General features: G+C 31.1%; 1 protein-coding gene across 4 annotated transcripts in view; it reads right to left on the reverse strand.

Annotated features, from left to right (window-relative positions):
- The window catches only part of LOC118193788 (poly(A) polymerase alpha-like), a 91528-nt gene extending 82008 nt beyond the window's left edge, over positions 1 to 9520 (reverse strand). Inside the window, exon 1 of one of the 4 annotated variants that reach the window (XM_085812082.1) lies at positions 7847 to 9520. Coding sequence is in view for 2 of the 4 variants with exons in the window: in XM_085812077.1 (XP_085668203.1) it covers positions 5308 to 5459 (152 nt within the window). In the remaining 2 variants the exon portion in view is untranslated. Of the gene's footprint in view, positions 1 to 5307; positions 5603 to 7846 lie in introns of those variants that run through there. The other 3 variants (XM_085812077.1, XM_085812076.1, XM_085812080.1) reach the window with 3 other exon arrangements.
- Between the last annotated feature and the right edge of the window lie 13565 nt (positions 9521 to 23085).

Raw genomic sequence — 23085 nt, forward strand, 5'->3', positions numbered from 1 at the left:
AACAGGAGCACAACTATTATTCACGCTCATCGTCTGATCTGTCTACAAATACAATTATTTGAATCAAGATCTTCGAAACCTGGAAAGTACGCGTCCGAAGCAGTACAGTCCGTTGAAAATAGGAAGTTCAAAGGTGTAAGCCTTAGCAAAAGCGGGAAATCTATTCCCAAAATTCAGTATTGTCAACTATACAGTTGTCTTGCTGGTTCAATGAAAAGTAGAATACAGTCTGTTCGTACTCGAAACATCGACACTGAATATGAAGAAATTATAAAAGACATAAAAGTACTCAACTCGAAATTTTGGCCTCATTCATCCCCTGACATAACATATGAAGAAGAAATGGGAAATTTGTGCAAAAGGTTTCACCTAAATTGACGAGAAACTTTAAGGGAATTCAGAGTTTTTATAGACACTAACGAAAAGGAAATAAATTCTGCATTGCAAAAAATTTTATCATCAATAAACTGTATACCTGTTTCCAGTGCAGAGTGTGAGAGAGGATTTTCGACAATGAACTTAATATGCAATCCGCAACGCGCATTTCTTCATGTCAAAACTCTTTCTAATTTAATGTTTATTAGACTCGTCGGCCCTTCACTAGAAAACTTTCAGCCAACAACTTATGTACGTTCCTGGCTAGCAACATGTCATAATAGCACAGTGGACAGTCAGTTAAAAGAAAGAAAAGAAGAAATAGAACATCGGGATTTGACTGCCTTATGTAAAATATTTCAATGACCTTCTTCATAAAAGATTAGTACGTAAGTGATTGATTATCAGTACTAGAAAAATTTAACCTAAACAATTTGAAACTTATTAATGACTCAGTTAAAAAAAACATCAGACTAATTTATTTAAAAATCAGAATTCTGTCTGCATTAAAAATTTGTTTTTAATAATATTATCCATTGTTAGCTGATATAAAATAGCTCTAGGTTTAATCCTAGTATCCGGTGCACACGGGATTTGGCTACTTTTGGCGACTTTATGATGAGCAGTAAAAACGGGACATTGTGATGAGTAGTTAACGGGTTATTCAAAGAAAATATATAGTTAAACATAGTATATACTATGTATATAGTATATACACACATAGTATATAGTGTAGCATATATATATAGTAGACGTTCTTTGGATCATTTTTGGTGTTGGCGATAATTTTCAAAGTCGCGCCAAGGCTGCACTGTATACTAGGATTTTACCATAGCTCTGCTTCCATATTATGTTTATATTTCATATTTCTAGCACTTATTATTAACAGCTCAGGAAAAAATTGCTTAATTTGTAATGTGTGTGGAAAAAATACACTACATTAATATAAATATTCACATAACGTATATAAATGTTTATTACCTTTTGTATTTCTGTGATCTAATTAGTATTATTTCTCTAAAATATAAAGCTAAAAATGTCATTTATGTTAATTTATTTCAATAGTTACGCATAGTTATATCATTTAACCTTCCTTTGATTTATGTGCTAGAAAGAGATCAGTTTAACCAATTTTCCCATATCGCGAAATGTAAGAATTGTTTTGATAAAGATATGTATAAAATCAAAACTCGAGTTGCTTTTCTGGAAGAAGTGTTTCTGTATGACACATTTTCTAACAAATGATGCAAGTGTTAAAATTTCAAATTATTTTTTACTTTAGAAATAAGTACCATTGAAAAGTAAATTTATTGATGAAATTGAACTTCAGTAATTTACAACTTATTAACAATTCAGTTTATCAAAGTTGAAATTAGCAGGAAACGCCAAAATTTTATATTTTTTAAAATTTGCGATATATGCATCTTTATGCGTGTTCTCATTATTAAATTATGCGAAAAATCAGCCTCGAACAATTTCTTTTCCGATAAATGAAAAATTTGCTTAGGACATATTTATGTTAAATATATTAGTTTAAATGTCATCAAAACAGAGCTGAAATTGCATCGGCGCCTAACTCCGGTGACTTCTTAGTTTCTGAGACGCATTCTAATTCTAGCCGGAGCGCACCGGAGTCCTAAATAAGAAGGCTCCGGCACTTCTTTTATGTAACTGAAAAATTATTTCAGCAAAAATTTGATCTCGAAAATCTTATTTTTAGCAATAAAATTATATTAAAAATCACATATTCAATTTTAATCATCTAATGAGTTTAATTTTAAATTATTTTTAATACATAATAATAAATTAATTAATTATTAATATCAATTAAATATTTATTAATTTGATACTCATCAACTATATAATTTAAAAATTACTAATGATTTTTAACAGTAATTTTATTTATTTATTTAATTCTTGTTCCTCATTCCTGACGCACTTCTACCTCTAGAAATAAAGCTCTGCTTATAGGAAGAAAAGACTATATTGGTTTCTCATATACTACTGGGAAAAAGAAAGCACGCTGACTCAACATCTATTAGACCGTCAATCTCAGAATGCCTGCTATTGTTAGCTGGGCGAGTTCAATATACGCAGGTGAGAGGAATAGAAAGGAAAGTTCCGGAATGGTTTCCAATGGAAATAATTAGATCATGAAATAGCTTTCAGTGGGTACTAGGGAAAAAATTGATATACTCGCTGATTTATTTCCGAACCGTGGAAGAAGTTTCACTGCTTACTTTTATGCTCCATGTTTTATTGAACATTTTGTTTAAGGACAGATTAATTTTTATTAATTTATGAAACAACAAAAAAAAAAATTTCGTAGAGAAATACGTGTTTGCAATGTAAAATTGTATGCTTATTTAAAATTTGCTTAAAGGCATAACGTTTTGGCGAAATTACATAATTTTGTTTATGAGCGTCTATTAGATCATTTTGGCTGACTGCCGTTGCTTGTGACGTCACCAAACGTTAGCTTCGGCTAGAACTACCGTCACCACCGGAAAAACAAGGCCTCGACACTGCGATCGTGACATCATTAGTAGCGGGTAAAGGAACAAATGGGCTAGCAGCTTCTAGGCAATGCGAATTTTCTTCAAAAATTAGAAGTTCTATTGTTTATTCCCCAAAATAAAAAATAATGTAAGTAAATAAAATACGTAAAAAGCCAATAAATTCCTTTTGGTTTTACTGTAAGAACAACAATATGTATATTATTTTCACCTTGAATGCTAAGAACATCTACTTTTAACTTTGTATTAGCGTCGTAATGAAGTTCGTTTGCTGTATATTTAAAATATGTGGTTATATCTAAATCTAAACATGCATGACATAATCATGCATGACAAGAAAAAACTGCAAGCAACAGATCATCTAAAGGAAGTGTTACATTATGGTGATGATGACATGGAAAGCTCAGATATTTAATCAGCTATATTTTGACTGACTAAAATTTACCCATTTTTCTTATATGAAATATTATACAGAATAACAAAAATATATTTTATCGATTTAATTATAAAATTTTTCTTAAATATTAAAACATATTCAAAATGATGCTATAATCAAAATTAGAAGCTGTATAAAATTTAATAAATGTAAGTTTTGATATATATTTACACTTACTTAATATTTTATTGACATTGCTATATAGAATAACTAAAGCAACAAGTTTTTAAGCAGTAACATGTGAAATTTACGTAAAAATAAGTTAGCAATATAATAGAAAGTGATGCATTGTGAATAATGTTTGTGTATAGTATTTCATACTTTTGAAAGCAATTAAACAAAAACTGATTTTAGCAAAAGTAGTGGTATATTATAATTCATGAGGATATCCTAAATTATTTTCTAGCATATAAGTGTAAATTACATTGACATTAACAATATTTGAAAAATGATAGGAGGTGGTGTATCTTGTATTATGTTTATTTACATAGCATACCATATAAAATTAATTATATTGAATTCAGAAAGAACTTATAAATAGAATAATAATGTGAAAGCATTTATAAGTTATTGTCTAACATATGAAATGTAAGTAAAGTTAGGTTAGCAGTATATGAAATTTAATGGTAAGTGACATTCATGCACTATATTTGTCTACAGAATGTGACACAACATATAAAATGAATTCCGTTGAAACCAATTGTGTAAAAACAACAGAACCTAGGAAAAGCTAGTGAATATGTAATGATATATTACAATATAAAAGCATTTATAAGTCAGTTTTCAAGTAATGCAACTAGGAGAAATTCTTTATATTCAGTTTCCATGCATTTATGATCTTCGAAAATTTTGGGTATTTAAAACGTTCCTTGCATTTTAATTTTTATCAAATTGTTTCCACATTAAATTTATAAGATTCTAATACTGTTCATAAGAGATTTGTCAATGCATTTTATCACTGATAAACATTTACGGGAATTATTAGGCTTTTCATAAAATAATTTAAAATGGTGAGTAAAATTTTCTGCATTGCTCATGTGTACAGAACATAACATATAAACTGATTTTACTGAAAGCAGTAAAATTCATTGTTTTGAAACCAGCTGAACAGAAATTGAACTGAGAAAAAGCTAATAAATGTATTAATTATATATTTCAATGTAAAAATATTTTAAAGCTATTTTTTATGCATTTGAGATTTTTGAAAGTCCTAGGTATTTAAAATGTCTTCGCATTTTAATTTTTATCAGATTGTTTTCACACTAAATTTATATGATTATGATACTATTTAAGAAGTTTTTTCTGATGAATTACTATCAATTTACTTTTAAATTTTAAGTTGCTTCTGAATTATTTGCAGTATTTGTTGGAATACATGGCCTTGATAAGCAAATTAATAGCATAGAAAATATATATTCAAAACATTGCAGGTTTTCAGCATAATAATTAGTAACTAGACATAAGTATAATATAAATAATGCAGTTTTGAACTTTGAATATTAGACTCAAGATTAGTTCATAAGTAAGTCAAGCAAAAAAATTACAAAATTACTTTCAAAATTATTGTTTCAGAATAATATATAAAATACCTTTAATTTATAATCTGCATAGCTTGATATTAAAAAAAAATACACTAAATTTTCTTTAAAAATATTTTATTTAATGCACTGCAGCTTTCCAGAGCAATGAATAATAATTACACTTTATATATATGAAATACAGTTTCCCACAATCATTATTCCTCATACTTTATATGCAAAAAATAATGGCATAAAAATCTTTCATTTATAAAATGTATAATCTGCATAGCTTGATACTTAAATATTTTAAAAGCAATGCATATAATTTCCTTTAATCATTAATGATACAAAATGATATAAATTTTCAGCAAATTGAACAGGAATTTTCTTATGGGATGAAATTTGTGGATTCAGTAATAATACCACTCCTATTTCTCACCAAACAATAATCATACCATACCTTAGAATGTTTTGATGAGGTGAAATTCTGCCGGTATATAGTATGTAACCATTTTCTGCACAACAAATCCGATTTGGGGGGGAAAAAAACTGTATTTTTTCAGTATTTGGATAATATCTTCTGCAGTTAGGAACACAACGAGTATAAACCATTCTTAACAGTTTATTAGCAAATGAAATATTAAAAAATCTTTTATGCAATATACAAATCTCCCGCTAAAACTACAAGCCTGCTTGCACGTTACCATCGAAACAAGCCGTGACGGTTTGTTATGACTAGCGGCTCAAAACAGGGATGGCTGTGAGCGGCTCCTTACGGAAGGCCTGTTATGCGCATGCTCACGGACATGGTGAAATGTATTTATTTTCAAATGATCATTGGGCTACTACATTTGGCTATTATGCGCCACTTGGCGTTGTTTCTATCAATTATCGGAAAATTCGAATATGAGAGTGGTTCCTTTTTCACTTTATATATAAATAATATTTTTCACACATATGATAACTGTTTTAAATGCTGAAAATGAAAGATCTGCTATTTAGACAGAGTTCATTACGAACAATGAAAACTGAACAGTTAAATATTAAAATTCTTTCCGTGAAAACAATCACGTTCAGCTTCCGAGCCATCACTTGGCAGAAGAGACATTTTTCGAATATTTTGATAGTGCTTCTGAGAACAAAATAAGAGAAATTCCTGTCATAAAAATAAATATTTTGGATGCTAGTTTCCCTAAGAAAGGTCCTCCATGGAAGCATCCCTTCCCTTAGGCAGATAGTCCATATGAAGTTAACCTAACCTGAAAATAATAATTTTATTATGGATTGATTTGAAGACATCCTTAACAACAACAACAAAAAAAAAAAAAAAAAAAAAAACCTACAAATTTCAGAATTTTTTCTCTAATAACCATAATCATATTTATTTAGTTTTGGAATAATTATTTGAGTATTTTCCATTCATATATAACTTTAATGCTCATGTAGATTACAAAAAAATATTTTCCTAAATTTTAAAATGTTCTATGGGAATCAAAGCTATTACATTTAAAGAGGTTTGCTAGTTTAATTGAGAATGATGAAATGTGTGCTAGCTACCTAACAGAAGGAATATCTTCACTGAAAACTAAGGGATTAGGATTATTTGGATTATGTAAAAGTATTTTACAGATATCTGCCTTAAGGAGAAATGCCTCACGACCAACAATAGAAACTTCCACAGAAGCTCTAGGGTTATATCAGAATCTCCTTCTAAACAAACCTTCCAACTTCATGATTGAAATTCATCGTTGCATAATATAGTAAAATTAACTTTCTTGCATCAGATTTCAACCGCTTTACATACCTATTATGCAGTCATTTTATTTCTATCGTTATATTATTTATGCCCCATTTTAGAGAATTTTAAAAATGCAAATTAAAAAAAAAATAATAATGAAATAATGGCAATACATGTTTACTGACTTTCGTAAATGTTTCTCTTATGTAGTGTGATTAATTGAGTATGACGTACTTCTTCATTTATGCTTTCATCACCTATAAATTTAGATTTTAGAAGTATTAAATGTTTAAACATTATTTGTAATAAAATGTTCTTAAACGAGTTTTGTAGTTCTTAAACAAGTTTTGTGATTTCATAAAGTAAGAAAATTGCACAAATCAAAAATAAATTTTTATTTTACTAAAAAATCATATAGTATATCATATAGTAATCATCTATAAAAATTTCATATAGTATTTTAACACTTGAAAAATAAGGAAATGTAAGAACTCAATAACAAGTTTTAAAGTACATAATAAATTACAAAAAGGGAAAAAAGAAAATTATCTTGCAGTTTCGGATACAAAAATTTTATCATAAAATGTTTTTACTTGATTTTCAGCTACACTGCATACTAATAATACAGTCAAAAGTCGTTAATCCGGACTCTTCGGGACTTCGGCGATTCGGGATTATCGATTTTTCCGGATTATAGATCATCAGTTTAAATCTGGTAAGATGACATGCAGAAATTACAAAATTAAAAATATGAAACCGTAATTTATGAAATAAAGAACAATTATGATCTATAGGGTATCAAAATTTACAAAAAAAAAAAGCTTAATATTTATTTGTTTACTTTATTAAACATTTCTTTCAATGTAAGTTGTTTAAGTTGCTTCCTTTCATGTGATAATACTTTCTCATTAATTCTATTAAACAGACATAATTTCTTGTTTAGTTACAAAGTTCCGCTGTTCAAGTCCTATAATTGCTTTAAATCATATCAAAGACGGAGTACATCGACATGAAATACTACATTTAGTAAAGAATCATAAGCCAAATAAAATAAAAACATCTGCCGTGAAGATAAGGATAGTGCTGACAGATCAACTTCCAATTCATTACGCTTCACGGCGTCCCCCCCCCGCCGCAGAGCAGCGTGAAATTGATAAACAGATTTCGGATTTCGAAACATACTTTCGCTTTGTAAATCCTTTACATATTAGTAAATATATATCGGAAATTCTATTTGACGTAATCAAAAGTTCAAGCTTACTTTTATAAAATTGTTCTAACAATCTGCAAAAAATAATAAGCCGGATCCAATTCGAAGATTAAGGAACAACGCAATCTGCAACATTAACTGAATTAGACAATTTTAGCTTACCTTTTACCGTCCGTTATACATTAAACGCGCATGCGCACACATATATTTGCAGCCGTAAAGGTCTTACGCGCACGGGTAAACGCCTCTGCGCGTGCGTCAAAGCGACGCATGCGCAGAAAGTTTGTAGCTTTGAGGTCCGGATTATAGATCATTCCGGATTATGGGTGTCCGAATTAACGACTTTTGACTGTAGTAACTTTTTTAACAGGAGGCAGTGCAGCTGCAGCAGACAGGGGAAAATAAAAAATCCAATGCAGTAGCAAGTAATAAATTTCTTCAGTTTCATTTTCAAATAAACTGACTTAAATCAAACATCTGAATATTAGACACATAATTTGAAAAGATTCTCTTTTTTTTTTTTTTTTTTTTTTTTTTGGGCATATAACCTAACTTGATTTTTAATGCTGAGAACAAGCATAAAAGATCTAAATTATATATCCTAACTTGTTATACGATTACACTTAGATAAAGCAAACTTTGTAATACTAAAGACATAGTTTTTAAGGTTTGAAATAATTTGCAAAGCAAAAACTTCAAACATCCAACTTCTAACACAAATGCGAAACACTTTATATTAGCTCTACATACAATAGTAATAAATAATTACCTAGGTTTGAAATATTTTTTCATGAATATAAATAAACAGGTATTTAATGTTCTGATGTCACTTTCAGGAACAACATGCATGAATAGATTCACATAAACTCTACATTAAATAATAGCTACATTATTTGAAAGAGTATTAATGCTATTAGTCAATATCCAAAACACTTTCTTCAAAATTAGAAAAACTCCATATATTAGAATCAAACTTGTGATTAAATTCACATCAATTATGCATTTGGACATGGCAGATACAATCTGAAAAGGGCCTAATTGATTTAAGTGAATAACCGCAGCCTTGTGTCAAATGATATAAAAACCCTTTACATTCAAATTTTGTCAGAATCATACAACATTTTTTATAATAATTCTATTTACATCAGAGTTCCATTATTACCTACATTTGAAATTACCAACATATTTATAAATAAGGAGGATAACAGTTTTCTGATTTTATTCTCAGAAACATAATGTGCATGAATAGATTCATATACGCCAAATCTTGAACACACTAATTTAAAGAACCTTAATGCCATTAACTAATTTCCAAAAAATTTTCTTCAATACAGCAAAAAATCATGAAACACTCAGATCAAAGCAGAATCAAATTTGTGATTGAATTCACATAAATCATGCATTTGAACATGGCACATACAATTTGACAAGAAACGACATTGTTTTGACTGCTATAAAGGCCCTTATATCCAGATTTTACTCGAATCATGAAACATTTTTCAAAAGTTATTATTACTTGTATTAGAAATATACCTTCATGAATATAAATAAGCAAGCAATCATTTTTTTTTTTTTTACTTCACTCTAAGAAACATCATGTAAATAAATAAATTTTTATTAACAAACATTTTAAAATATAAATATACTACTTTGAGGGATTTTTAATTCTATAAAGTTATAACAAAAACACTCTTTTTCAGTAGCGAAAAGCATTTTAAACACCACGATTTTACAATAATTATATATATGATTAAGTTGACATTAACTAATTATTTTAAATTAGACATAAACTTTTGAAAAAGGCCTTATGACTTAAGTAAATAATTGCAGTATGTATTTTTATAGATAAAAAGGACTTAAATAACTAGATTTTCATTTAAAAATACGGTACAATTCCGTTATAGGGACCGCAAAAAATTACCAAAACTATTGTTGATGCCAAAATAATTATGGTAACCTTAACTCAAGAAAAGCATAATAATAAAAAATAACTATCTAAGAGTATTATTTTAATTTAGATGAAAGTTTACTTTCATATAATACACTTTATTATTATAATTTAATATAAACAAACGGCTAATTGTAACTGTAAGAAAGCATTATTGTAACTATCTAAGATTATTAATTTAAGTTGATGGAAGGTTAACTTCATATATTACACTTTTTGTTAATTTAATTTATTAAAAAAAAAGGTTAAAAATAAGTGAAATTAAACGGGAGGCATAAAATTTTTAAGATCCTGCAACATCGCAGAAAAAAATTTAAGTTTTTTTTTTTTTGTGTGTGCAAATGTCTATACATAAACTCGGACAAATAAGAATTGAAATATGCCCCGATGGTGTTTATTATGCCATTTAGCACTGCCCCACAGTCGTTGTATCGTTTGCGTATGGTCCCCGTTTCGGGATCCACAAAATTCTAGTTGTGGTTGACAGTAAAATGTTCAATGCCGACATATCGCAGTTCATCCAACTTATATGATTTCTAGCAGTCAGTATAAACAATGCTTCCTTCTGTGACATTTTCCTTTATGATGTTCGAACATCAGTGGCCGAGCGATAAAGTCGCTGAACACTGGTAGTTCAGTCTGAGGTTTGAATCCCGCAAACGGGCTGGCTGTATGGACAATTTAATGGTTTTCTCTATGTGTAACGTGTATACAAGCCAGTTTCCCTTAGAAAGTCCTCCACATAGGCCTCTCTTCCCTTAGGGAGATAGCCCTCGAGGCTTTGCTCTAATCACATAAACCAAACCAAACCTTTATGATGTTCCATAAGGTTTTCACCGATCGATCTGGAATAGTGACTAAAACATTCTTTTGATTCTCTGCACAATCCACCGAAAACCCATTGTGGCAGAAGAAGACGTCCAATGTTATTCTTGCTTCTACTGAAAAGGCTTTTGTCTGCTTCATAATTTTTTCCACATCCACCGAATTTCAACTTAGGCTGAGAAATTAAAGCTATGGCACACACCTCACGCATATCTTCCAGTCTACAGTTGTATTGTGGTTCATCTTCAGTTGGAGTTCACAAAATTCAATAGATGTCATCTCTTGATACCAAAAATAGGTGAGCCTGCCTATCAGTTATAAGGAAGAGGATTTTTGTTCCTTTGATCCAATATCTGACTTCTTAATCCTTTCTTCAGAATACAGGTTCATTCCTGCATCTCCATTTCGCTATTGAGTTACCGCTAAAGCATAATTTCATCTCGTGGTTTTTCGATCATAATATTCTATAATGAATGATGTCTTTTCTTTGGAAAAATTATATTGCAGACATTTTGTCATTGGGCAATTCCCAAATTGTTAGATCCATATCATTATCAAAAAAGAATTAAAAAAAAAATAAACCAGTATTCCAATGGCGACTTACAAATATTCCCCCCCCCAATGGCGGGCCTTCGGCTTGGCCACAACTAAGGCCAGGTGGTGGTCACTTTATTATGGAGGCACCTAATAAACCAATAGGGGTGTGCGGAAAAATCTATGAAGGAACCAGCAGTTATAACCATGCCTTCTCCGGAATTCGAGCCTAGGCCTTGTAGTATCGCAGTCAGCTTCCCTAATCAATATATCGTGTGGGCTATGACTTACAAATATAGAATTATTTAAATTTACGTGGTGTGAAATCGCCGCTTTCGTTAGATTTTGCGCATATATTTTTGCTGCAATTTGCTACGGCCCCTATAATGGAATTATACCACAAAATAGTATTTTTATTTGAATCGTGATGTTTTATACGATAAATAACACCAAGATTGAAAAATTCTTAAGCATACAAGTCTTGCACAATGAAAATATTTAAATTACCTTTGCAAACCTATCTTAACATACTATGTCACTTTATGTTTCTCTTTATATAAGTAATGTACAATTTTCATTATTTATAATATAATAAATTATGTTGATTTAGGGCCACATTAACCCTGCAAGAAGTATAAATGTATACTTAAAACAAACAGTTTAAGAAATTGTGATTTTAAACATAGCATTAAGAAAATATCATCCAAATATAAAAAAAGTTGCTTTTTACTGATTCTTGAATTTTTCAGTTTCGTTTCCTCATTTCTTTCAAGTGAATTTGAAGGAATGTTTTGTACATAATTGTTCAAACATATATTTAAAAATCCTGACGACACTCAAGTTTATTATCTTGTACAGCAAATTACATTCACAGCATCTTTTATTAATACGTACATACTATATTACAAAAATAACTGAGATGAGCCTCAGTTATTTTTGTAAGCTGATGGTGTAGATGAAATGCTTTTCGTACTTTTCAGATATAATAGTCTGGAAAAGTAAATATGTAACTGATATCAATGCCACCATATTTTCTGCTGGGTCTTTGAAACCTCCCAAATTTTACAGTATCAATATATACATAATTTGTTTCCACTAATGTTCCATTTTTTCCGCCAAGATGCAGAAATCTATGCAAGCACTTTAGTTAGTTTCAATATTACTTGCACAATAAACAGCAATTGTATGTGAAAACTTCTGCAACAGTGTCTGAAACTGCAACCAATTTCACCGACCATTGGAAATAATTTCATTGATTAATACTTTTATGAACTTCTTTTACATCTGAAACTTCTGTAATAAACTGTTTTAGAGAGATGTATCGATAGGAATTAGAATGAAGCTGAAGAATAGCCTTAAATTAAATTTTTTTTCTTTTATATTCCAGGATTTGCTGTACTGAAATATAGTAACTGCCTTCAGACATCTGATGAAAATCTGTACTCAAATTTGTGAGTTTGAAATTTACACGTTAAAATTAATTTTGACCTAATTACTAAAAGTTCTTAATTCTATCGATGATAGCATATATAGTGTGAAAAAGAGCAAAAAATATTTCCTTGCGTAAACATTTGAAATGACTTTTTTTATTATCGTTGTTATTAATCTCACTGATAACACCTACGCTAATTCAAATAAAACGCGAAACGCTGGCGAGAAATTACAATAGGTTTACCATCATTTGTTGGCGATAAAAAGAAACGGCGCATGCGCAGTTCGTTCAAAAGATTTTCTCATAGGGAGCCGTTCACAGCCATCCCTGTTTTGGGCCGCTAGTTTTGTTATGCCTACTAGTTCCCGCTTTAGTGACGTTACTCGCAGCAGAAGGGAGGCCTTGTTGTTCCGTGGTGACGGAACTACTCGTCAGCCGTTTTAAAGCTAAGCCAACGTAGTTTCTTGCATTGCTTGCAAATAAGTGAAAATATTTAGTTTTGAATTGTGGTTAAAAATTGGGTATAAAATTCATTTTAATTAGTTTATCACTATTTGATTTTAATTAAACGGTAAACTACTAACTAAACAGTACGGCCATGTGGCTGCAAACAAAAGATGACATCCATGGCAAACTGAAAAATCAAAGTTAACCCAAAAACGCAATCTATATTTTAAACTTTCGAGTAAGTTCATTTAGTTACGTAAAATAAACTAGCATTAAAAGAATCTAAATAACAGAAGAAAAATAAATTATAAATGGGTATTAAAGAATACTGTTTATAACCTCTGTCTGTTAGTTGGTTTTATTAAAAGAATTTTTTTTTAAATCAATTAATGGAACATATTTAAACGCAACCGCTGCAAAGATTATATTTTAATGTAATACAAAGAAGCATACATCATAATATGAAACAATAATTAACTTACCAGGGTAAACTTCCTTTCTTCTATGATATTAACTTGTTACAAGTCCGAGCATGAAGATGGTCGCACTAATACGAAAGTCTAGACAATACATATTCTTTGTTCAAAGAATGTTTTGACCATTTCCACTATGGTCTGCTCTCATTGGATGAAACGTCTGCTTGGGGGTCATATGTGGAATGACGAGTTATCCCTTTGGGAAGAAGGAAGCCGACACGAACCCCTCTTGGGGAGCATACCGGGTAATATGTGACGTCACTGGGTTCACCAAGGTGGTTTTTTTTTTTTTTTTTTTTTTTTTTTTTTAACTTAAAAGTTATAATTGATGATACTTTTAAAGGGATTTTGTATTTAGAAAGTTCTTGTAGTGAGAAATCACTGAAAAAATGGTATCGTGTGCCGTTGCTACCTGTAGCAATACGAATCATAATACGAAAGAAACTAGCGTGGTATTTCATAGATTTCCGTACAAAAATATTCAGTTAACGAAAGAATAATTGCATAGGTTTCGAAGAGTGGATATTGCTAACACAAAGAGTGCTCGAATATGCAGCAATCTGATTATGAAGATGATATGAAAAATAGGTTGCTAGGATTACCGACAAAAAATATACTAACTGCTTGTATTCCTGATTTGGTTATTTATCAGAATACACCAAAGCAGCAAAGGCAACAAAAAAGAAAAAAAATTACAAAGTGCATTTGAAAGAATTCAGAATTTATTTAAGTCCTAAAAAGGCATGTCTGGAACTTCAAAACGATAACAATAATAGTTATGAGGAGCTCACTGAAAATAACATTACTCAGCAATGCTGTAACTGTTCCAACCTCCATAAAAATGGGAATGATTTAATCACAAAACTATCAGCTCTTGAGAATAAGGTTTCTGTTTTACAGACTGAGAGAAAGCAGCATTTAAAAACTATCTCCCAGCAAAGAAAAAGATTTAAAAGGAATAGAAAACTAGTATTAGAAAAAGTTCAGAAACTGAGGAAAGACATTAAGAAAGGGAATCAAAAAAATGAAAAACGAAGAAAAATGAAAACGTATATTCAAAACATATTTACGGAAACTCAAATAAATGCATTAATAAAAAAAATTAAAAAAAAAGCGAATTAAATGGTCTCCAGATGACATTTGAAAAAGCATAGTAATCAGATCATTATCCGTAAAGTCATACGACTTCTGAAAAGAAAAAATGTGTATTCCGCTTCCAAGTCCAAGTACACTGAAAAGATGGTGCTCAGGATGCAGTTGCATTCCTGGCATTTTAAATGATGTACTGTTATTGATTAAAAAAAAAAAAAACTTGCCAAAATGCAACTGACGAAGAAAGATTATGCGTATAAGGTTTCGATGAAATTCACATAGATACAAGACTCTATTATGATTCAAAATTCGATCAGATATTTGGTCCTTTTAAAAAGACTCAATTTGTATTGGTTCGAGGACTCATTTCGCAATGGAAACAGCCCATTTATTTTGATTTTGATCGTCAAATGAAGGGAAATCTTCTTTCTTCCATTTTTTTGTACTTGAATCATCTGGGCTTCGAGTCAAAGCAATTGTATCTGATATGGAATGTAGTCAGACCCTGTTGTAGGAGTGGTAATTAACGCCAAACATTAAAATTGTGGGCTTTCAGTAAAGCGACGGGAAACAGCGTTTATTTCATTCCACAATTTTTTATTTTATGAATGAAAACTAAGGGGAATTGTGTGGAATATATTTTAAATAACCAACTGATCTTATTAATAGTTTATTTGTATTTGAATTTTAAAAGTACGATAATTGTTTTGCAAGAAATTGTTTCTTTTCTGTTAGGGGGCCCACCAGCCGGCGAGCGTAAAGACGCTGAACACTGGTATGTCGGTCTGAGGTTCGAATCCCCGCGAACGGGCTGTCTGCATGGGCGTTTTCGTAGTTTTCCCACATGTGTAACGTGTATACGAGCCAGTTTCCCTTAGAAAGTCCTCCACGAAGGCATCCCTCCCTTTAGGTAGATAGCCCTCGTGTGCTTTGCCATAATTGAATAATACTTTTCCCAATCCCATTTCTGTTAGGAAGAGTCTGTTGTGTAAATTTCAATAGCGCATTAATTATACAAATAACGGAATGTTAAATAATAAACCAAATGAAAACATTCAGTAAACATTTGAGAGCGTCGGATACCTATTCTTTTTATCTAAATTATAAGTAAAATTATATTTTATTCCATTATGCGCTATTTCCATTTATAATATGTAATAGTTTGTAAATGGCAACATTTAATAATTAGTAGTTTGTAATTGGCAACACTTTGGATACAGATATGAAAAGTAATTTTTTTAACAAGTATTTGTAGATTGCGATGTGTTTATTTTAAATCGCACGGAAATGACTGTTTTGCATAAACTGCATTGATATTTTACAAAGATTGTCGACCTAATTCGCATAAGATAAGATCCTGTCAAATATATAAGAAGTAATTTGGCTAAAATTTGATTTCGTCAATGTCATTCCTGTTTATGCGGAACATGAACTGCATCATGAGGAGCATAGCAAATTGTATAAAATAATGTACACATATATGCAGGGGAAAAAATGGGAAACTGTATAATGTATAACGTATGCTACTAGTCATTTCAGGAAAAGAATGTTTCATATGCTTATCCAGACACAGGTTTGTCTAGTGTGTGACATGCCATTAAGATATGTTAACTTCATCGAGCATATTTTGCATTACACAGGAAAAAAAACTCATCTCTTTGAAGAATGCAATAAATAATTTGGAAAAGCAGCCAGGTTAAAAAAAAAACATAAATTAATGAAGCGTATGTTTATTCACATAAAAGAGAAACCTCGTATGTGTGAGGTATTTAACAATTCGTATATATTGAGAAGTGCTATAATGAAACATATGTCTATTCATACAAGAGAGAAACCACATTTATGTAAGGTATGTAATAATCCTTTATGTTGAGAACTAACTGTGTTTAGAAACATTTGCTTATTCATGCAGAAGAAAAACTACATGTGTGCAAGGTATGTAATAACTCTTTTAGATCACAAGACAGTTTATACATGCATATGCTTATTTATATATTGGGAGGGGGTGTGAACTCATGTGTAAAGAAGGCGACAAGTCAATGCTTATTCACACAGGAGAGAAATCTCATGCATGTGAGGTATATAACAAGTCATTTTGAGAAAAAGGTGTTTTAAACCAGCATATGCATATTCACACATTAGAGAAACCTCGTGTGTGTGAGGTATGTAACAAGTCATTTCCAGAAAAACATACTTTAAACAAACATATGCATATTCATGCAGAAAGGAAACCTCATATCTGTGAGGTATGTAACAAGTCATTTAGATTCACAAGTGCTTTAAACAAACATTTGTTTATTCACAGAGAAGAAAGACCTCATGTGTGTAACGTATGTAACAAGTCATTTAGATTAAATGGTCATTTATTCAGGCATATGCTTATTCATACCGGAGAGAAACCTTATATGTGTGATATATGTAACAAATCATTTAGAGAAAAAAGTGCTTTAAATAAACATGCCCTAATTCACACAGGAGAGAAACCATATTTGTGTGAGGTATGTAATAAGTCATTTAGAGAAAAAAGTGATTTAAGCAAACATATGCGTATTCATACAGGAGAAAAACCTCATGCGTGTGACATATGTAATAAACCATTTAGACAAAAAAGTTCTTTAAACAGACGTATGCTTATTCACAATGGAGAGAAACCTCATGTGTGTGAGGTATGTAACAAATCATTTAGATCTAAGTGTCATTTATTTAGACATATGCTTATTCACACAGGAGAGAAACCTTTTGCATGTGACATATGTAACAGGTCTTTTTTTAGACAAAGGTGATTTAAACAAACATATGCGTATCCATACAGGAGAGAAAGCTTATGTGTGTGAAATATGTAACAAGCCATTTGGACGAAAAAATACTTTAAACAGACATATGCTTATTCACAATGGAGAGAAACCTCATGTGTGTGAGGTATGTAACAAATCATTGAGATCTAAGTGTCATTTATTCAGGCATATGCTTATTCACACAGGAGAGAAACCTTTTGCATGTGATGTATGTAACAGGTCCTTTAGAGACAAAGGGGATTTAAAAAATTCACACAGGAGAGGAACCTCATGTGTGCGAGGTATGTAACAAGCCATTTAGACGAAAAAGTACTTTAAACAGACATATGGTTATTCACAATGGAGAGAAACCTAGTTTGTGAGGTATGTAACAAGTCATTTAGATTTTAGTGTCATTTATTCAGGCATATGATTATTCATACAGGAGAGAAACCTTATGTGTGTGAGGTATGTTAAGAAGCCATTCTGATGAAAAAAATACTTTAAACAGACGTATGTTTATTCACTGGATTTAAGTGTCATTTATACAGGCTTTTGCTTTTTCATACTGTGGAGAAACTTCTTGTATACGAAGTATGTTGCAAGTCATGTGGACATAAATTTAATTTAAACAAGCATATGCTGGAACTACTCTGATATGCGCCCTCAAGTCGCTAAAATTATCGCTAAACATTTTAGGCGAGAAACTCCAAGCTGCGACATTACTATCTAATTTTTTTGTTTACATTTCGAACTTTAAGCCTAAAATGTCTCCAAAAACGCAGTTTTCGAACATGCAAAAACCACGTTTTGAACGCACAATTTAAGCTACAAATCCGAAACAAAAAATTTAGATAGCAAAAACGTAAAGTTTTAACGTAAACCAAAAATATTTGACAAGAATCCATGTATACAACGATATGTTTTAACTTAAAAAAACATCTACGAATGGAACAATCTAGACAAAGAACATAATAACAGTGGTATAAATAGCAAGATTTTTCTTTTAATAAAATCAGAATTTATTTTGGTACTCATTTGTTATTGCAGGGGTGGCCAATCTTTTTGGGAAGCGTACCACTATCTGAAAGAAAAAGAAAAAAAAGTTTTGTGTGCTTTTTCCAACATACTGAAAAAATATAAAAAGAGGAAAACAAATGTTATTTATAATGTGATTATGGGATTTTTATCCAAATGCACATTTTTTTTTATGTAAGTCCGAGTCGTGGACATTTAAAGGTGAAAATATATTTACGGGTGCCCTTTGGCAATAATTGGCGGTACAATGGACATTGAGTTTGTGCCATTCTTTGACTTGATATTTTGTTTTTTTTTTCCGCCAAAAATCAAAATACTGCTACTCAAATCCAAAATAAGTCAAAGAATGGCACAAACTCGGTATCCATGTACACACTGACCAATTTTCACTTAAAAACATCAGAGAATTGCACAAACTAGGCATTGTGCACTCCCTTGACTTTGCCTATGTACACATCGATGTATATTCAGTCAAAAAGTCAAAGGAGCAGCCAACAGAAAATATATAATCTCATTAAACTACATTTTAAATTAAACTGTGAAATAACATAAAAAAGGAAATTCATCTTAGCATTATACAAAAGAAATATCCACTTACCTTATTTACAAATTTATGTCTTCAGTGAAAAGAATTCCTTAACAGCATTCAAAAACGTCCTAAAATTATCTGAAATAGAGTCTGTATACTGGCGTTTGCACATAAATTCACAAAAATATCCTCCGTAGTGACGGTATCATCTGACATTCGACCATACGCATTTCCTTCCTACAAACAGGACACTTAATAATGGTTACAAAGTAAACCTTCATTTACATACCAGTCAGTTAATGCTTTTTTCTCTTTTGTTCCAAATCGTACAGAAACTTGAAATTAATCTTACCACATTCAGCCATTTTATCCTGTAAACCAAAATATAACACCGTGCTTCCAATCCAAAATCTGACAGCCACTTTCCAAATCTTTTCCTGTCATTCAAATTGACCGCAACCACACAACTAATTACCTCATAATAGGGTTTCCATAACACTCATCTACTCAGGTTACCATAAATGAAATAACAACTTGGTGATAATCCAAGTGGCACCCTTAAATCTACTCTAACCCGTTTAAAAAATAATGTAATGAATAAAACAAATGTACAATCTAGGGTTTTATTGTTAATAAACATTTTTAAAGGCTGAGTCAGTTAGGTTATGTACAAACAAACATGTATACTTTGAAGCATTTAATTTTAACTAACTATTAAATAGTGAGTACCTAATTAATATGGTTTTTGAATATACAGTCAAAAGTAGTTAATCCGGACTCGTCGGGACTTCGGCGATTCCGGATTATCGATTTTTCCGGATTATAGATCATCAGTTTAAATCTCGTAAGATGGCATGCAGAAATTACAAAATTAAAAATATGAAACCGTAATTTATGAAATAAAGAACAATTATGATCTAAAGGGTATCAAAATTTACAAAAAGAAAAAGCTTAATATTTATTTGTTTACTTTATTAAACATTTCCTTCAATGTAAGTTGCTTCGTTTCATGTGATACTTTCTCTTTAATTCTATTAATCAGACATAATTTCTTGTTTAGTTACAAAGTTCCGCTGTTCAAGTCCTATAATTGCTGTGTTGAGAATGCCGACTAATTTGTCAATCGAAATGTTTTCGTTCTCAATAACCTCTGGGTCACTTTCTTCACTATCGGAAGCGAATTATAATGACGAGAACTTGATTTAAATCATATCAAAGACGGAGTATATCGAGATGAAATACTACACTTAGTACGGAATTATAAACCAAATAAAATAAAAACATCTGCCCTGAAGATAAGGATAGTGCTGACAGATCAACTTCCAATCCGCGGCGTGAAATTGATAAACAGATTTCGGATTTCAAAACATACTTTCGCTTTGTAGATACAAATTACATATTAGTAAATATATATCGGAAATTCTATTTGACATAATCTTTCTAATCTATCATAATCTAATAATGACGTTTCTGCCCCCCCTCCGCCGCAAAGCAGCGGGAAATTGATAAACAGATTTCGGATTTCAAAACATACTTTCGCGGAGGTAGTAAATATATATCGGAAATTCTACTTGACATAATCGAAAGTTCAAGCTTACTTTTATAAAATTGCTCTAACAGTCTGCAAAAAATAATAAGCCGGATCCAATTCAAAGATTAAGGAACAACGCAACCAGCAACATTAACTGAATTAGATAACTTTAGCTTAGCGTATAACTCCGTTACACATTAAACGCGCATGCGCACAAACATATTCGCAGCCGTAAGGGTCTTACGCGCTCTCGCAAACGCCTATGCGCATGCGTGAACGCGACGCATGCGCAGAAAGTTTGTATCTTTGAGGTCCGGATTATAGATCATTCCGGATTATGGGTGTCCGATTTAACGACTTTTGACTGTATAGTTTTACCAAGTGTTCTATATTAAGATTAATTTTTGAAGATTCTAACAAAATTAAGTGTTTTATGTGCACTTGAGTTAATCTTGAACGATATTTTTATTTTATTCTGTCCATAAACGAAAACATTTTATCATAAAAATATGTTGATCCAAACCTACAACAATATCTGACAGCCAAATCTTGTAAATTTGGAAAATTGCTTGTTTGTACAAAATTCAAAATAATTTGGATCATTTGCAGTTTAAATATGTTCCTTGTATTTGCTTTTCAGTCTAGTATGCTTCTGTAGGTCAATACTTTTGATTTGGATTTCAGTTGGGTAACAGTTAATGTCTTGCAGAGAAACTGAATTATTATATTTATTCTAATATGTTTATGTGAGCTTGTGTCGATAGAGTTGATACAAGCGCTATTATATTTTCAAATCTTTTAATTGAGTAAGTCTTCAGTGCCACTGTTAAATCTCCGCCGTGACACAGATTGGCCATCGGAACCAAATTTTCAGACTTGTGTGTATGCATGTGTATAGGGATCTATGTGTTCATGTGTACAATGTATATACGTACGTATGTGTGTGTATACACACACTACATACACATATACGTACACCTGGGCATACATACATGCATTTTTTAATTTGGTTCGGATAACAGAAGATTACCTTTAATTCTAATGGATGTTTTCTATTTAGAATTTTGAAATATTTTCGCTTGGTGTGTTCACATCTTTTTATTATAGATTTGTTAGAAATATGATCTCTTAACCTCATTGCCTATCGCATATTATGTATGATACACTTCAGCCTTCCTCCGAGGGCTCATCCTATTATATTGATATAGGAGCAAAGTGTGACTGGCAGCATATCATATATATTCGATATGCTGAACAGAATCTTTCATTTGATGGTTTATTAGGGCATAAATGATGCCAGAATGACACGAAACTTCATTGAACGGAATGTCTCTAGTGTTAACATTCATCTTATTATTTGCTCTGTATTTCTATACATGTACAATGGTTACATTGGGTGTTCAAAATTTAGGAATGTTTCTTGCAGTGTGACTCAAAATTTTATAAGTAAATATGACAGTAAGCTATAATATGCCCACATATTTAAATTCTTTTTTTTTCTTTTCGTTATTGTATGTAATTAACTTTAATGTCTGCATATAATCATTGTTTCAAATGATGCGCTGTAACTTATTGTTAAGTTTTATGGTTACTTTCTAATTATCCACTAAGCAAAGAATTTGGCAGACAATGCACTGTGTTCCTAAAATGGCAACCCACAACATTGGCAAAATGTATTTACTTAGACATTCATGTGTATGTTCATGCGCATCAGACAAGTAGTGTTTTCAGCCTTGAAAACACATGAATATTTAATAATTACTAATAAATTTCTTATAATGGAGTAGTAGTGCAAATGAAATGAGTAAATTAATGCAAACATTTGAAAAATTATGAAACTTATATGAACAAGCTCCAGCCATAATTTATAATAGATGTAAAATGAACGTTTAAGTTAAATTAATTTCTGTACAATAGAAAACTAATTATCTGTGTTTTGATGACCGGAGTTCCGTGTCATCTCAGCCTAATAATATTGAAAACAAGGACAGAAGGAGCAGATGACGTAGAATTGGTGGCTATCTTAACCTTTTAACTGTCATGCCCGAGATACAGCACTGGTGTTCGAAAATGTCACGCCCGAGTATTTCTCGGGGTAATTTTTTTTTGAGTGCATCGTATTGTCATACCCGAATATATATCGGGAGATGTTTATTTCGGCTACATTTGGTTTTTCCAATAAAAAAATTTGACAATTTGTGTACTCAAATCATCAAAATAACTTGACAGTTAAAGGGTTTTAATTCGTAACAGGGGAGTTCAAATATTGGGACGTAACCGGGGACGTGCGGTCAGAGAGACCGCATCACGTTATGATTTAAATAAGGAGTTTTATTCCAAATATTAAAATTTTATTTTACCCATACATTCTATAAATACTTGTCTTCAAACAGAAAATATATATATATATATATATATATATTTTCCAAAGAAATCGATCAACACAAGGAACTTCTTTTCTGCAACATGAACTTTTTTTTACGAAAAAACACTTGCAAATGTAAATTATGCAAAACAAACCAGAATAACTATTATCTTTATAAATAATAATTATTTTCCATTGACCCGGGAGAAGTGGCGCGGGGCACAGAGTCACCCCATGCGTCGAAAATCAACTATCCTGACCGGAAATATTTCATGTTAATGAATCATCCTTCTAGTATC

The sequence above is a fragment of the Stegodyphus dumicola genome, chromosome 2 (assembly GCF_044657685.1).
Source record: "Stegodyphus dumicola isolate Sdum_Otavi_A_Nest chromosome 2, ASM4465768v1".
Classification (NCBI taxonomy): Eukaryota; Metazoa; Arthropoda; class Arachnida; order Araneae; family Eresidae; genus Stegodyphus; species Stegodyphus dumicola.